The sequence below is a fragment of the Brienomyrus brachyistius genome, chromosome 14 (genome assembly GCF_023856365.1).
Source record: "Brienomyrus brachyistius isolate T26 chromosome 14, BBRACH_0.4, whole genome shotgun sequence".
Classification (NCBI taxonomy): Eukaryota; Metazoa; Chordata; class Actinopteri; order Osteoglossiformes; family Mormyridae; genus Brienomyrus; species Brienomyrus brachyistius.
The window spans coordinates 13,682,019-13,700,165 of record NC_064546.1 but is presented as its reverse complement, the minus strand read 5'-3'; the positions used below and the strand labels follow the sequence as shown (position 1 = coordinate 13,700,165).

Below are 18,147 nucleotides of genomic sequence, written 5' to 3'. Positions count from 1 at the left end.
AGCTTTTGTAAATCAGTTATAGTTTCAACGAAGTATCAAATGCTCCAAACGCCTGTTTTAAACTATATTAACCGACGTGAAGTTAGTATAAAATGATCATTTAACAACTAACTCACCAAAATTTAAAGTCAAAAACGAGTATTGCATTCATGACATAATTTGTAGTACAGTTCCCACAGTGCAGCGAAGTCAAATGTTATGCTTGGCAGTGACCAGTGGAGCACTACGTAAGATACAGTTACAGTGATGTTGGCAGAAAACACCACTGAGGTTCTTCGTTCCTTTTTGATGGAGAATGAGATCATTTGCACCCCTCCCACATGAGAAAATGTGATTAATTCTCTACTGCTGTTTAGATTAAACCGTTAAAAGGTACATATGCACTATAACAGAAAGTTCCTAGTTAAAAACAATTGTACAATTTCATAATGAAATAAAAAGAATAAACAAAAAAGGAACAATTACTTTACAATATATAATATAAATAATATAGAATGCAATCTATTGCATTTAATTCTGCTGTATTAAAGGATTGATAAATCACAAAGGTTACTGTGATAAAACAGGTACAAGTTGTCAAGCTAATTATGCAGTGTGTTGCATAATGCAGATGTACAGTTATCTGCATTCATTGAAGCTGTTTTGCTGTAGCAACCAAGAGATAAAATATGTTAATTTATGTTTGCAGACAGAAGAACTGAAAGCACTACATCTGTGGCCAGATACAATGCCTTTCAATGGCAGGCACAACAAAATACATTACTGCTATTTCAGTGTCCCCAAAGTAGCACCTTCCCATACAGAGGGAGGTGCATAATCCCCCCACCTCCAGCTCCTATGGAATTTTACCAGTACAATACTAGAGACAAACATCTCTCAGTTACCTATTAGCAGTCTTTGCCTGAGAATTGTGCTGAATTTTGTGTGTGCTGTCCAAATACTTTCAGTTGGAACTCAAATACTGAGATATCCTGGATCCTGAAGACGTGCCAACCAAGTGATGGTTACCTCTAGAGCACTGCAGTGCTTCCTAAAAAGAAAAATCAAGTGGAAGATGACGTTCTCTTATAACAAGAGGTCAATGTTTGATTAATGGGTCTTGAAGGGCCGTTCCGGTTTGTTTTTTACTGCAGTTCTATATATACAATTAAGTTCTATGTCAGCTATCTAAAAACTCCATCACTGAACTGGAATCCTTCTGAAAAAGGCTTGATTCTGATATCAGAAATAAAGAACGATCTAATTTTGAGGTTGTTGGGATGGGTGCTACATGATAAAATCAGTAATAATTCATAACTTGCAACAATGTTTTTTAGATCAGAATTCCAACGTGCAATAATAAATAGAGACCGCTCCTATTGAGGTGACCGTCAAAGTGCATTAAAATAATAAATCTGCAAGATATACACATTCGGTTTATTGGTTCAAAGAAACATTTTTGTTATGGTATTCATCCAATGAGATAAAATAGTTATATATAATTTATGAAGACAGCAGCTATCTGATGGTATCAGCATGAATGAAGATGAAACATGACAGTAATCCATATCGCTTTGGGAAAGTTTTCAAAAACTGAATTTTAGCCAGAAAAATCTAAGAGCCATATGTCATTCGGACAGAGAAAAAAACAGAGCTGATAACCTTGCTTATTCATAGGCATTGCAATTTCAGAACTCATGTTATCTTTTTTTCTTTAGCCAAGATTTAACAGGAGTCGCATTTCAGTGAAATGCTAGATGATTTAACTAATTACACATACAGGGTATCAATTCTTAAAAATGACACCTTTCCTTAAAATTTAAATATTTTTAAGGGAAAAAGCATTTTGACAAAATATTTAACAATTTATAAACATATTCATAATGCATTATAATGCATTCATAAAGCATTATAAACATGGCTATAAATATTTTGAAAAAGGCATAACGCATTATGCAGTACAAAGCATCCTTAATGCTTACATGCATTATAAAGGTTTCTATAGTGCATTACAGATGAGAGCTTCATAAAGCATTCATAATGCATAATAAACATGGCTATAATGCGTTATACTTTTCCCTAAATATTTATAGCCGTGTTCATAACACTTTATGAATGCATTATTTAAGAATATTTTAAGAAGACTCAAAACATGGCCTTAAGTAAAGTGTTACTTAACAGCCATGTTTATTTTTTTTATATATACAATTTTTTATAAATACTATGCGTTTAACCAGAACAAAATTTCAAAGTCTGTGTGGCTATTTGCGGCCTGCCCACCCCCGTTATGAAGAGAAGCAGTGGAGGTCCAGCTAGCAGGGAGCCCATTGCCTGTTCCTGCTGGCCTGTTCCTGCTGGCCTGTTCCTGCTGGCCTGTTCCTGCTGGCCTGTTCCTGCTGGCCTGCTGCCCGACTGTGCTGCCTGCATTTACCTTGTATTAATTTATGTATGCTTGTGCTGCTCAGCGCCATCCCGAGGAGGACAACCCCCCCCCTTCCTTTTCCCCCCTGACTTCTATCACTCTGGCTCCTTCCGGCCTGGGATTCTGCGAAGCACTTTGGAACAATATCCTTTTAAAAGCACTATATGATTGAATTGAATAAAATTGTTTGCAGGGTGGCATGGTGGCACAGTTGCCTCATACGTCTCGGACCAGGGTTCGAGTCCCCACTATGGCACGTCCCCCCTGCCTCCTCATGGGGTTTCCTCTGGGTGCTCTGGTTACATAGTCTGAAAACATGCTGAGGTTAACTGGAGTTACCAAATTGCCCATAGCTAAGTATTAAATACTAAAAAAAAAGAAAAAAAAAGTTTTTTCTACTGCCTCCAACTGTAGAGACGAAGAAAGTTAAGAACATAAGAATATTTGAGCTGGCGCTCCACACCTAGTAAAACACCGGCAGAGCACCCAGCCGAAACACCCAATATTATTCTCACCATGATTTCAAGCTGTTTTCAGTCCGTCTCTATTTTGTCATCATTGTGCAAACAGCTGCAGATCAGTTCCTCGAAAAAGCTGCGACCGTGACTAAGCCTGTCGCAGAAGCTGCCGCTGATGTTGAATCTCCTGGCAGAAACGAATGTGACCAAATCACCCACATCCTTATCTGGGGAAACTCAATACATCTCGGCTACACGATTATAAAAACGAGGTGAAGAAACGCGAAGTTGAACCCTTAATGCTTCCAGTCCACCTTTGCTCATGATTCAACAGCAGACTCATGCATATTTTATTTTGAATGACCTTTCCAGAGATTAGTCTTTATACATCTTTGTACATTAAAGCAACCTTAAAACAGTAAATTCCAAACGTCCTACTTTATATACATGTTACACATCGGCGTATAAAGTTGTACCAGAAAACCATTTACATATGAACAGACACTGTATAATAGATATTAAGTACCAGCCATTTTCTGACCAAAAAATATCCTTCAATGTTGAAACCTTTTCCAGTTTCAGTGCCACACATTTTAAATTTTTTTCCACAGGATTTATCTTTTCATGAGGCATCAAGCCCTACTGAATAATTCCCTCTCTTAAATTTACTACAGGCAAATTAACACAGAATTCTAAAAGAAGTTTAAAAGTTAAGTTGTAAGTACCATACTGTGGAAGTTTGCTTGCCGAGTTGCAATGGGACCTTAAAACCCTCATACAGTCTGAAAAACCGCCAGAACACACAAGACAAAGACATTTGTAGTTTAGTTTTTTTTTTTTTTTTTTTAAAAAAGCAATATTAAAGAGGCAATAACAAAATAAAGGCCATTAATGCTTTGTATTCTCCAGTTGGGCTCTATACGGGAGAGAAGAAAAATCCAACTCTTACTATTCCTTCTTTTGGCAAAAAGAAAAGAGCAGGCCCTATAAACTGCGTTCCGTGTCCATCTGTGTCCGGTCTCCATCCCCACTGAGACTCCGGAAAAAGGTTGTGTGTGTCTTTACGGAGGATGGCAGTGCGTCTACCGTTCACAATGTCAGCTAATAAATGCTGCAGAGTTCTAGTGTAGGTTGGACTCTTCGAGGCGGTTGGTCGATGTCTTTGTTGGTGTAGGTAGGGTTAGGGTTAGGTGGGGTTTACATTTCTGCAGGACATGAATTGCGATCCTTACAACAGAAGTAATGCACTACAACCCCGTTGGGATATCTGGCAAATGCGCTGAGTGAGAGAGAGAGAGAGTGAGAGAGAGAGAGTCATACAAACACCAGGGCTCATCTCTATGAAGACAATTTCTGTAGCAATTTGACTTAATCAAAAACAGCAAATAAAGCTGTCATATTAAACAATAAGCACAGAGAAAGAGAACAATATGCCAAAGAAACATTACTGGAATTAAGTTTTTTTTCCATGCAAGTGTCAGATTACTATAACCATTGGTGATCGTTCAATACAGAAAGAAGCATCAACGAAAGAGAAACAAGGTATCTGAAGCTGCATAGAGTCATTAATTAAAACACGGCTAATCTTACTAATGCATTTTTTTCAACAACATAGCAGCATGGTACATAAAAAAAAAAAAAAAAAAAAAAAAAACGATTAATAAAAGAACCATCCAGTAGAATAGAATAGTTAATACTTTACTGGTCCCTGTGGGGAAATTCTCACGTCACCGAACCCGTCTGTCTCTCCATGAGACTCAGACACACGCACAGGTGAGAGCAAGCTTGGGCATCAGTGCAGGGTCAGCCAGCAAGCAGACGGCTCACCTGTTCCCAATCTTCTTCTTACATACACGGCATGTCTTCTCCTCGGTAATGATACATTTCACCTGCTGGTGGAAGATTCGCTCTTCTTGAACCTAGTGAAAATAGGCGGTCCAATTATCAGTCGTCTATCACTCGCAGACACGACACAATTATATACAATCAGTACTCAATTAGAGCCCACCTCTGTTGTCAACCATGCGCAAATACGATGGTAATTAAAAAAATAAAATAAAATTCTGACCAATGTGGGCATTTACTACCAAATGTCGGAGATCTTCTAATGCAAAAAACATTGTTTAACACTATTAAAAATGTCCACATCATGAATAATAAAAGAAAGAGTATGGAAGGAGTAAAGTTTTATGGACAATTGTGGTCACACCCAGGCTACCACGACTGTCACTCAGCGACTCTTTCGCTTAATGACCTGGTCGTAGGATCGGAACTAAATGAAGATGAAGTTGCTGAATGGGGAGCTGCTAAATGAGTTGTGTTCTACAAGACCACAAACATGGAAACTCACCCGCAAGAACTCTGCTTGCAACAAGCTCTTCAGCACCTGGTCAAAACGCTTCTTCTGGGCCTTTTCCTCCAACACACTCTCCAAGAATACGCGAATCTCGCATATTTGTGTGTTGGCCGGAAGCAGATTTATTGCCTGATATATAATGAAGCAAAAGGGAGCAACAGATTGCATCAATTAATTATACCTCATACCTGGCCATGTCTGTTCAATCAAAAAGACCACGTTCTACTAACCTTTCTTCAATATCTGAGCAAAAACTATACAATGTGCTTCACAAAGCTGGAATTTATGGAAGGGCTGCTATTCCAGAACTGCCTATATCCAACACCAATGAACAGAACCTGATGTAAGGAGCATGAAATCTAAACCCATTGGCAACAGAACAACACAATACGATGAGTCATCTTTCCCTCTTTTTCCTACATCCGGATGGGTTTACATTTTGAAAAACCAAAAGAATGTTTTCAACCCACAATGTGCATTGCTAGCCGATAAACACGGCTGGAGATCTGTAATGGTATATTCAGGCATTATAGTGGAGTCATTCGATACAGATGATTGCTTTGAAGGGTCTTATGTTGAAGGGACATGATGTCATTTTACACCCTATTGCGGATTCTTTCCTGACTATGCTGCCATGCACCACAATGCCCCTATATACCATATTAAGTTTATTCACAAACACCAACATACAATCAAATACCATGAACAGTTTCCTCAGTCACTGGAGCGAAACATTATATAACATATATGGGAATTCTGGAGTACAGTGTGTGAGATTCTTTTATACATCGTTTATCCCTTAAGAAAACTGAAAGCTTTGTATACAGAATTCAAAGAACTATCAAAGCTGTAATGAATGACACCTTAAGTCCCTGATATTAATATATTTTTCAGTGTCTGTTATTCTGTCCATCGCACTGTAATTAGGAAGAAGAGGCTCACCCATCTGTCTAAATGTTACGCTAAAAATGCTGACAAAAACAGAATGCGTTACACATTCAATTATACAGGCAATTACAAGAATCTTGTGAAATGGTAATTGTTTAATAGTTACTAAACAGCTCACCAAAATTAGGACAGTCACGCAGGAAAACGCGCTAATGTGTTTCCTGAAATGCGCCCTCAGGGATTATGGCAAAATAGCTTTGATAAAGAGACACGCGAATAACAATGACAAGTGGAGGCCCTCTGGAAAATTCTTAAATTGCACCGCTAAATCAATAAGGCACCTCATACACTGAGAATTCGGAATTTCATTAAAAATGAAAATGGCAGTTATGCAGTGAAAACCAGAGAGCTTACTCCCAATGTTAAAAATCTAAAAATGGAACATATTTCATTTTATTTTTTTCTTACTTCACAATACAATTGCCAAAAATTTCTCCTGCGTCAATCAAATTTAAATAGCCTGCTTATCTAATTTTAATGCCAATACATTCCTGGCTGTCAACATTAGAGAAGGATTCGGTCGTAGATTTTGAAACGCTTTGCTTGACCGAAACGGCATCAAAAGCTCTTGTTGGTTAAAAGGTAATGAAGCATTCCGATAAATTACCCACTTAACATTCTCCTGACAGAACTGTGTATAATCTCCACTAATGAACCTCTAAACACTTACTGCTGACCTGTAAGTGTAACAACAATATCACACGCAGCCCAATTTCAGATGTTTGCCAAAATCACTATCCTGTCTGCAGCACTGAACGACAAAGCTCCAGGAAACCTCAAGGGCTGAATTTATAATAATAATAAAAAAAAAAAAAAAAAAAAAAGAGCAGGCAGCTTCTGGCCATTTCCTGAATTCTGCTCCGCAGCTGGATCCGTACCTTTGTTGTGTCCAGCTTGCTGTGATGCAGCTCCAGAACCTGCAGGGCAGCCTGCAGATTGGCCTGCGGCTCAGACAGTTCCATTTTGATGGGCCCCAGGCAGTGCACATCCGGAGGGGAGAGGTACATGCGTAAAAGCGACAAGTACACCTACAAGTGCAGACAGAAATGGCGCACATGGGGAAATCAGTCACTGGCAGGCTTTATAAGGAGATTTAGGCCCAGATAGATCGATTCTACATGGGTTATTAACATGATGCTACACTTACATCTTTGTTTCCATCAGTCATTCTGTCATAATATCTGTGGCAGTATCTGGATAAAGAGAGGATATTATGTAAAACACCAAAAAGGACCTTAATAATTAAAACGAAATTCAAACGCATAACTAGGGCCATTAATGATAAAACTGAAGCGTTCCCTTTATTTCTGTGAATGTCACTTTCAGGCATCTTCGTGACACTATTGCATTTAGCAGGAAAGGTTTACAGTTGGTCAACCAGCTGAGCAGAGGCAGCAGCATTTGCCAAAGTTAAGGGGCAGCGCCAGCCAGGGACAGAGCGGCACTGGATGAGCGAGCAGCACTTACTCTTCTGCCATGCGCGTGTCCTTCAGAATGTGCACGTAGATGAACAAGGCCTGCTCGTGCTTTCCCATCCGACCCAGGAGGAGAGCTCGCTCCTCGAGAAGACCTGAGACAGCAGCGCACGCACGGAAAGGGCAAGGCTGTCAGATTACCTGGCCCTCACACACCTAAGGCAGCTAGGCTCCCACTACTCAGTGCAGATACTGTACATTCAGTAGAATTACAAAGGCGCCACGCCTAGCCTTACCGTCAAACGGAAAGTCGCTAATGAGTCTCGCCGGTTCATAGCTAAAGGAAACCTCCAGGAAACTTAGCAGTTTGTTTCTGTACTCTCCCAGCTCTCCATCTTCCTTCCCTGCAGCCACTGGGGGCACACCTGGTAAAAGCAGAAAGGCAGCACTAGCCAGAAAGTTACCCTAATCATGTAATGGGGCAGTGGTGGCCTAATGGTTAGCGATGGGTGCTTGTGACTGAAAGGTTGCTGGTTCAAATCCCAGACCAACAAGGTACCACTGAGGTACCCTGAGCAAGGTACTGCTCCCTGGGAGCTGAATTAGCTGCCCCCCTGCTATGCCACAATGTCACATGGGTTAAATGCAGAGGACACACTTCCTTGTGGTGTGTCAAAAATGACAATCACTTTCATTCATTCATAACAGCCCAACTCCATTGGTTCTCCATTATTCTGAGCACAACTCAGTCATCTCTATTAATTAAAGAGATTAATCCATATTATAAATTTGGCTTATTGCTCACCTTCAGGGAGAGAGCAGAGGTACTCCTTCATCAGCCCCTGCACCTTCTCTAGGTACAGCTGGATGAGAACATTGTGAAACTCTGGGTCTGTTTCATCCCACACGTGGATGATGTGCTCTAGGTATGGTATGGTTAGCTCCCTGAATCCCTCCTTCAGGAAGTTTAACACCTTATCCCTGGGCAGGGTCTCAACCTCCGTAAGATCCTCAGTGAAGATCTGTCACACATACACACAAAGTACTTCAGTTACATTCTCTCCAGCTTCCCTCAGTGCAGGTAAAACAGCAGCTACACAAACCCCTCGACTTGGCCTCTTACCTTCAAGCCGTCCTCTGGGCAGATCTTTAGAACCCAGGGAGAAAATTCAAAGATGATTCCCAAGTTTTCCGTCCCTGAAAAGGTAACACGCCTCAAACACTTGACGCTGAAAGAGTGAAACCAGGATTTACGGTGCACAGAGGATGCGTCGGACTTTACCCAGCCTCTGGAGGTACTGCACTGTGCGCTCATGCCCCTTCAGTGGGGAATTCGCCTTCGTAGACTGATCCAGTAACACCTGCAGTGCTAAAAACAAACGGGAAGCAATATGGCGTAAAAGGGAAACGTAGAAGAATGACAATACAGAAATTGCAATACGTGTCAGGCTACCTGGAAGATAGATAATCTTTTGCTTATAGCTGATGGGAGGCAGAACACTGCAAGCTGGATTAAACGGATCCGTAATGTCTGCTTACTGGCCATGAACCTCGTAGCAATAAAGCACAGCTTTAGCCAGCATTGGCTGCGTTACTGGGAGGGTACACAAGGCTGTTGGTGAAGCTGGATGCAATTCGCGGTTTTCTTCTTGGCTCCTTCCGTTATGCACTTCTTAAAGGGGTCTGTTGCCATTTATGCAATAAGGTTCGGTTTTATTTAAACCCTGTGCAACTTCCTTGCCCAAACACGCCAAATTGGTTAGTTTGTCATTTTATCACGTTTAGGGAAACTGCCAAGTCAATTTTAATGAGATAAAATGCTACAAAATTAGCAGTATAGCAGAAGGCAGAGGGCTTGCGGGTTTACTGCACACAGCAATTCACAGATATCACTATATCTAACACACTATATCTGATCATTGTAAAATCATACTGCAAAATAGCAGCCAGAAAAGGCTCAGAGAACAGAGAACAGGATGCCACTGGTCATAAGAGGCCCCGAATTTTGGTGTAATTGAGAAAATACATGGAAAAGCAACACTGCCCCTGTCCTATTGAGACACTGTCATGTGACAGCAAAGCGAGAGTGTCTGCATCTAAGTGCTGTTTTACACTCTTTCTTCTGGTCATGTTACATTCGCACAAGTTTCTGAAATTTCAAAATATATTCAAGATGGAGCCTAAATATTTCCACATAGCCATTTCGCTACATAGTGCATTATAATATATATAACACCACAAATTGTATGTGCAGACAACGCAGACTAGCATACCGATATACCATGAAGCAGACCATTAACAATACAAACAAGACGTATGCATTTTTATACAAATTAAAGCATATTTTCTTAGTTTTAAATACACTAAATCTCTGAAAAGACTGATGCTGACGTTACAGACTCATACGTCCGTATTTCACTTTAAGTGTCTGTTTGCAAATATTGCTACTATACCAATGCAGAGCATCTTGCAATGCAATTCCATTAATTCCCTATGTAGTGAACTACATATATTTCCCTATAGTGGGAACAGTGAGCGAGCAAAATGTTTGAAATAAAACCTTAGACCGCCGGATACTTCTATGGCACTGCTCCAGCGCCCCCTGGTGTCTGGGGCCCGGTACTGCTACAGCAGTAAACGTTGCGCCAAAGCGTCCATTTAATTTTTCATACTGACCTTTCTGGTGCAGCCCCTTCTTTTCGTAAAGGATGATGAGCTCGCTGTACTTGTGGGCCTTCTTTAACACATATTCACACTCTTCAATATGGCACTGGTTGTTTTCAAGGCGCAGCAGGGGAGACACGAGGGCTACGTTGGTCTGTCAGCGGAGGGGGAGACAGATCGACAGTGAAGACACCCAACACTAAAACAGAATCTTTCATCGCAGCGACGCAACACTAACGTGCGCTACGGTTGCATCTGAAATGGGGTTTTCTTGACAAAATCTGACCACACAAATTTTAGGTGTGACAAAACTGCTCCGAGATACATACATGTATGAACTGGTGAGAAAGATTTCCTAGATCAGCTATGTAAAATTAACAAACTAATGAGCATTTGCTAATTCAGAAGTATAATGACCAAGGATCAAGAAGAGCATAAACAGACTAACGTTACTGATATCATCCCACATAACGGTCACAAGACTGACATAACCAGCACACAAGTACGCATTAGTGGTATAAAGGCTACAATGTGTGGTAATTTCTTGTCATAACAGTATGCATTTCTGCTATTTTGACAAGGAATTACCTCGCATTTTAACCTTCATACCCCAAATATGTACTTGCGCGCCAGTTATGTCAATCCCTGGTAATAACGGAATGTTCCAACTGATTTAAGAGGGTGGGGTGAGGCAGGTCCTACATGCAGGTAGCATTTCAGCAGTGTGGTGTCGATGATCTGGAGTAGCTTCTTTCTGCTCTTGATAGTGGGGGTCCCCTCCACGAGGGGAGATGGCGTAGACGGCTCAGAGTCGTTCAGCTGCTTCACCAGGTGGCTGCGTTTCTATAATGCGTTACGGTACCAGCGGTGAGCACACAGATTATTTCCTCAACGGGCACAAGGGGGCGCCAGGCACTCAAAGCTAAGCTCACCTGCGTTAAATAGTCAATCAGTGCCAGGTGGGCTTTTTCCAGCTCTGCTCCAGACAGTGTGGGCAAAGGGTTGGGGTAGTGAAGCTGCTTTCGGTAGTCTGAAGGCAGGAGGTCAGGGTAGAGCCCGATGACGTGGGTTGGATCTGGCGAGACGGCAAGAACGTTTTTCATTAAAACGTGAAGAAAATGCACGTAGACTCAGTGGCAGAGTTACTGGCCAGCGGCAGCACTGAGCTGCTTGTGCGCCTGTGGCATTCCTGTTAGCTTTAACAAGTCTGGCCGTTCTCTGCTTTTCCTCATTAAAAGCCCTGTTAAGCAAAAGAACTGCCTGAATGGATGATTTCTGTTTAAATCACCATATTCTCTGAGAACTTTACACACTGTAGTATATGAGTATCTCTAGATCCACTATGCATGGAACCTCATGCATCTTAGCGGTTCTAATGCCAAGCTAAACAGTTACTAAATATTGCGACCCAGTCTGTATGATTTATGTATTTATTTGGAGCCACGCGATTGGCTGTTTGGAGGTGCGAGCCGTGCGCATTAACAAGCAGGTGCAGCTAACCGCTGAAACACACAAATACAAGAAGACTGTCTGAAATTAACAACATAGCAATAAGTAAATCCTACTGAGTGCTAACCTGTACCCAGCTTGGCAAACACTTGCATGGAGTCATCAAATCGCTTCTGGCAGAAGAGGTTGAAAGCATACAAGTTCTGGATGTGGTGGATCTGCTGCCTCTTATCACCGTCTGAATCATCTTTCATCTTTTAGGCATAAATGGACACAAATCACACTACAGCACAAGAAACTCCAGGTTCACTGCTTTACACACTGCACAGCCCAGGCAGCAGAACGCTAAGCAGGCTAAAATCAAATGAATGAATATCTCCCTCTACTGGTTACTGGAAAAAACTGCACTATTTCGAATTATAACTCCCTGCATGACAAATGCAAGCATATAAGATCTATTAACAGGGATGCAAATAAGTGGTACGCAAATACACATTCATCTTTAAAAGCAATACATGCAGCAATTAACTGTTGTGATGGCACAAATGTACACCTATGTGCATCTACGCTGATATGCCAAGAAATTTTCGTGCATCTTAAGATTTTATATGCTAATTCGTACTTCGTTTGTGGTATAAAGGTCAAAATGCATAGTGATTTGTTATAGCAGAGCAAATGTGCATGAAATATGTACGCATCTGTGCTGTTATAACAATCGACGGCCACACGCATCGCTTTTAAAGGTGAATGTGTGCTTGAGGACCAGTTATGTGCATCCCTGTCTATAAGACTTCTATTAAATGAACTAGGTGCCTTAATTTAATGAGCTACTCGATTCCGCTCATGTCCAGCAATCCCATCTGACATACGCTTGACCAGCCCCACCCCTCCCACCACCTCTGTAGCATTCAGAACCCTGCGATTGGATTCTCACCGCCAGCTGTAGAGCCAGTTCAAACTGTTTGTCCGGCAGGAGCTGCTTGATCTGGGTTGCTATAGATACGGGCACAAGGCGCCAGACAAAATGGTTGCTGGCTACATACACTATGTTGGGTCTGAGGAAGAGAAAAGGTGATGTGGAGAGAAAGAGAACAAGGTGAAGCAATGAAAGCTGGGTGATTTTCACATACGATCTTATTTCATTGTAACTGTCAAGTCCTGATGACTAATTGCAGGCTTAATGGTTAGGGACGCACACTTGTAATTGAAAGACTGCAGGTTCGAATCCCCGACCAGCAAGGCACCACTGAGGTACGCTGAGCAAGGTACCGCCCCCCAGGCACTGAGTTAGCTGCCCCCTGCTATGTCACATATGGGTTAAATGCAGAGGATACATTTAGTTGTTGTGTGCTGTGGTGCGTCAACATAGCTAACTTCTAATCCGGCAATATCGTCAATGTCCGATGCATTTTTATTTAACTGATTAGAGAGAGCAAAGGACTTCTGTGTTCTCCCCTTCTGTCCTCCTCCCCCGGCACTAACCCTGCGGACGTGATGATGCGAGGCCTCTGCAGCTCCACGCTCTGCACCAGCAGTCGCGGCTCGAAGGTGCGGATCTCCACGTAGCGCGGCAGCACCGCAATGATGTAGGGCGGCTGGTGCTCTGGAGGAAGGCAGACGAGAACATTGCGAGGAGCAATTCCCAGCACATGGGCCACGGTATTCCGAATCCCCTAAAGATTTTTAGAAACAGCTTTCAGGGGTATTGTAAAATACATACATATATGCATGCATACCTCTATAGCATCAACATCAGTAAATAAATAAAATATTCCCCTGCAGAGCTCCTATTGTGACTTGAACTACAGAAGTAGGAAGTCAAAAGATGGTGAAAGCATCTGAATCACATAGACTGACTGAGGGAGCGAAAGTTCAGTCCATACATAAATCATGACCTCACTGAACAGTAATGTGAGAACACTAAGGGAATCTCAATTCAGGAGGGCTGCCAGCGCTACTGATTTCAAAGCCGGAAAGATTAAGCTGGTAAGATAAGACCCAAGATAAGACAAGACAAAAGAATCTTTTATTAGTCCCACAAGTGAGAAATTTGCATCGTCACGGCAGAGTCGAGTCAAGTGGATGGTACAAGAATAGAGCACCAAAAATGGATAACAATAGGATAAAAACTATCTGCTTGTACACAAACAAAAGGGAATATGAAAAATCTAAGATCAAGCTTTCATTTCCCTTCAGTTCACTTTTCAAATCTGTAATCAAGTTTAAAAGGAAGCAGCTGATGGTTTGGGTATGGTTGCGTTTCCCATTATGAAAACAGACATAACTTACTCTGTGAAGGTATGGATATTAATTCCCTTTTTCCTCCCTGACTAACATCTATATGACAAACAGCCAATAGTTTCAGCTGTTCACAATTTCATTGCAAAGCGTGATGAGGGAGAGAGACAGAAAGTAGGTTTAACACAATTTAACACAAAAATGTCATTTTGGATGAATGTTCTGAATATGGAGAAATGTTTAATACAGTGTCCCCTTCACATCTGCAAGGGCTACATTCTGAAGATCCCTGTGAATGTGAAAATTTGCAAATAATACTTGGGCCCTAATCTCAACCTATAACAGTCTGCTAGCCTGAACGAACATAAAGTCAATTTATTACCAATTTCTAAGCAAACTGTACTGCATGATACACTGCATATTAAAGTTCCTTGTCATTTCTCATCTAGACATTTATACATTACACAGGCCATCTAAGTTATGTCCCTGTATGTACAAAGGCACTACTGTAGGCACTGCGAGCAGTACTGTAGGCACTGGGAGCAGTACGTTTGGGCGCATTATTAAAAATGCAAAAAGCACTGAAAAGTTTAAAAGTTACTACGACAAATGCAAAACTCCACGGTCACAAAGCCAGCTAACACATAAGTGAGGCTGGAATCCAAAACAAAGATGCGCGGTTTAACATTAAAGATATATAGTAATATATACTAATATATATATATATATATATAGATATATACTAATATTTATGTCACATGATTTTATGTGATCCGAAACATTCTCAGTACTGCTTAATCGTCGACTGCAAGGTTCAGCGAGCTGCAAAAATACTCCCATTTAATTTTTCACGACCAGCTAGTGAATAACCAAAACGAGGAAAGTCTAGTGATGTGAAGGGTTAAATGTACTGTAATGTACATGTGTGACAAATAATTAGACAACACCAGTACCAGAGCTTATAGGGAACATTTTACCCATTGCAATTGGGATGTCTGTCCAGTTGAGGGCGCACTTCTGGGTACAAACACCTTCCTCATTCAGAACCACTGTGAGGTCGTCCTGACCCACTGCCACTTTTCCATCAGCCAAAGGGGCTACAAGGGGCTCTAGTTGCTTTCCAGTAGGGAAAAGCTCCTTAATTGAGCCACGTGCATCCACCTGGATAAAACAAAAGAGAGATGCATACCACAGTTTTGTACTAATCTCTGAAACGAAATAATTATTGTCACTTCTTACTTGTTAAATCAACAATCGTTTCTGGACACTTGAAATACCACAATTAGCTAATGCCCTTTAAGGTTTTAAAACTTCACTACCTATAAATAAGGAGCAATTAAGTAACTCACCCTTATCAAATAATAGTCTCGTTTGAATCCCACACAAATGGAGTTCTCACACCAAGCCATAGACTTTGGAATATCTGGTGCTGCACAATCTCCCTGCAGAGAAGACAGCAAACCCCGAAAGTGAGCAACACCGGCCACAGACAGCTGACAAGCAGCAGACGGTAAACGTGTTCTGACTGACCTGCAGCTCGTGGAACTCCCGATCCTTCCAGAAATACAACTGAAGCTTCTTCTTGACTGCCACACACATCCGCAACGTGGCTTCTCCTGTGTCAGAATGCTGCGGAGATACATAAAGAAACTCTGAGTCTTCCCTTCTGCTTCCGTCATCATAGCCATCGGAAGTCCTGCCGCGATGCAAACCTGCAGGTCACAGGCAAAGAGGGTCGCCCCTTTGGCTTTGGACACCACGGTAATCTGCTGAAACGTCAGGAGGTCGTGCACATGGATGTTGTTCTCTGGCAGAGTAGAGGGAGAACTTCGACTCAGACCCACATTCCACACCATATATCGGGATGAGCATTATTTAAAAAGTCAGACATGGAAGCTGTCACCTACCCAGAAGACTAACCAGTATCTTATACTGTGACACCACAAAGAGCTATAAGAAAAAGAGAGACAGGGATCATAAGTCTGGAGACTGAGAAGGTCACAAAAACCTGTTAACTATTACCAGCAGCATTTCAAATCAGCCTTTACTTCAAAACCTCGCATATGACACCATGTTTCATTTTTTTAAAATTATTTTCATACTAAGTTCTTGGAAAAGTTATTGATATCGGTCTTCCAAGCACTCATCCATTACAGGGCACGAGGCAGCCGCACACCTTGGATGGGATGTTACGGCAAACCGTGGTGCAGTATGTGTAACTTGCATAATTGCTTTTATGTGGATTCCAGGATAATAAAAAACAACAACTGTACATGCGGGTGGGTCACAATATGCCTCATTCATATTTTATGTGTACATCTAACCTGCTTATGAAATCAGGGGCATAAGTACCAGCCTCAGACAGATTTTCCGGGGCGTAAATACGCTGTTATACCCATTATTTACTTCAACTATTTCATAAATCCAAAGATAATCAAAAGTTATTTGTTAACAGATATTGAAATCTACAGTGTCATAAAATGCAGTCTATTGTTTTATTAATAAAGTTCTAAAAATTGTTTATGTTCATCCCCATTCAAACAATTAAACAATTCATTTTCTTACTAATGAAACACAAACACACACACACAAATGGAAATCATGCTACAATACAGGGTGCACGCTTATATGCACAAATATACCTGCTGAATTTTCTTAGAGAAATTCTTGTTGGATTTTTCCAATGTCACTTCAAATCTGTTAGTCCCTGTGTGAGACGAAGAACAGCTGAATATGTTGGCATTTTAAAAGCACCCAAACCCAGAAACATGTATATACATAAGTTTAAAACTACAGAACACAGAAATGAGTCAAACCACAAACAACAACAATGACCCATTCCTTATTTTCTAGCAGTTTCTTGGTACATTTCAGTCAGCTGTGATGTAGTTCCTTTACCTGCATCCTTTTTGATGCGATACAGTAGCAAATGGCCAGGTTTGGTCCCTACGAGAAGCCAGTCCTCTGAAAACACAAAAGGCCTGGTTTTTTTCAAAGCAACGACAAATCAAGAAGCAAAACAAGCCATTTGAAATAGACATAGATAAAATGCATACTCAGTAGATTGATGACTAAACAGCACGGATTTAATATGAACAGCAAAATGCCTCAGGCTAAATTCCTTACGTACATATTTACCCACTTCAGTTACTCAGGTTATAATAATAATAATATGGTCCGCAAGTGCTGTCAAGGATGAATCACTAGCGCTTGGCCAGAATCACGAGAAGTTACTCATATTGGTACCAAATCACGTAGTTTTTAAACTGCTCTAAACAAGACTGGGTTTGAAAGTGCAGCTTTAACAAGTTAACACGTTTTAACGCAATACGACACATTTTACTTCTTTTCTTGCTATACATTTCAAACAAGAAAATTACATTCAGAAAAATCGACTACTGGTGATGCCAGAGGACTTAAATCGGAGGCCTGTCAGGAAAGCAGAAAAACTCAAACTCACCCCAGGCCGCTAAACAGTCGATCTGAAGAGGCAGCTTCTCCAGGATCGGCACCGGCTCGTAGGCTTCGTGCATTGTGGCGATCTGCGTATCTGTCCAACTTGGGCAACTATCAGATGAGCTACACCGGCTGCCCAAATCCCACAAAAAAATACAGGATAAAAAAATAAACAGACAGAGAAGAGAACTAGTGTAACAGCTTGGCTGGTTAGCGCCTCCAACCCAGCTTCACTGCTCCATGGATCCGCATTTTTGGGAAAAAATAATCCTGGTTTACAGTCTGCCTGCGTCTTGAGCAATGATCAGATGTTAGGCATGTATGTGCAATAATCGCAGAATCCATAAAACAAAAAGACCGTGAAGAAGACTGCACGATTTACCTGCGTCAACAAACGCTACTTCGGACCGCGGCTAGCTGCGTGCCTTTCTTTGAAAAGTGACATACTCGCTGCGTGAAAACAAGAGAAACCGTCCGCAGATAGCCGTCATAAAACACAAAAACAGCTCACGTTTGCTAAACAAAAAGGTTCTTTATCCCCGCAGTGCTGGACGTATTCACTTCCCGTAGCTGAAGTTGCTTCTTGAAAACGCCAGTGACAGAGGAATCGATGACACACACGTGACTCGAGACAGTGCATCACGTGGGCACGAATTACAACGTGACGAGGCGGAAATGCCATTGACGGCTGTTCTCAGATCAGTTTTACACCAACAACAAATTTATTGTTATATAGCGCATTATCACATTACATTGTCTCAA

At 41.3% G+C, this 18,147-nt stretch overlaps 1 protein-coding gene across 1 annotated transcript; it reads right to left on the bottom strand.

Annotated features, from left to right (window-relative positions):
• Positions 1-3,185: 3,185 nt before the first annotated feature.
• Positions 3,186-18,016, bottom strand: vps39 (VPS39 subunit of HOPS complex). Its single transcript, XM_048974699.1, has 25 exons — positions 17,768-18,016; positions 17,390-17,517; positions 16,828-16,893; positions 16,572-16,636; positions 15,837-15,879; positions 15,642-15,736; positions 15,460-15,558; positions 15,279-15,371; positions 14,907-15,090; positions 13,174-13,294; positions 12,626-12,746; positions 11,819-11,945; positions 11,175-11,317; positions 10,945-11,085; positions 10,255-10,396; positions 8,861-8,947; positions 8,702-8,775; positions 8,384-8,600; positions 7,875-8,003; positions 7,631-7,733; positions 7,311-7,356; positions 7,042-7,191; positions 5,210-5,344; positions 4,687-4,778; positions 3,186-4,138 (listed from the first exon to the last, which is right to left on the bottom strand). The coding sequence occupies exons 2-25, from the start codon at positions 17,460-17,462 to the stop codon at positions 4,057-4,059; spliced, it is 2,628 nt and encodes an 875-aa protein (XP_048830656.1). The 5' UTR covers positions 17,463-17,517; positions 17,768-18,016; the 3' UTR covers positions 3,186-4,056.
• Positions 18,017-18,147: the final 131 nt, after the last annotated feature.

What these genes read in the sequence shown, in the direction of transcription:
- vps39 (XM_048974699.1), bottom strand. Translation starts at nt 17,462, where the DNA reads ATGCACGAAGCCTACGAGCCGGTGCCGATCCTGGAGAAGCTGCCTCTT. An exon ending in GGGAGTTCCACGAGCTGCAG is followed by an intron (nt 15,372 to 15,459) that starts GTCAGTCAGAAC and finishes TCTTCTCTGCAG; the next exon opens with GGAGATTGTGCAGCACCAGA. An exon ending in CCTCTGCTCTCTCCCTGAAG is followed by an intron (nt 8,004 to 8,383) that starts GTGAGCAATAAG and finishes TGCTTTTACCAG; the next exon opens with GTGTGCCCCCAGTGGCTGCA.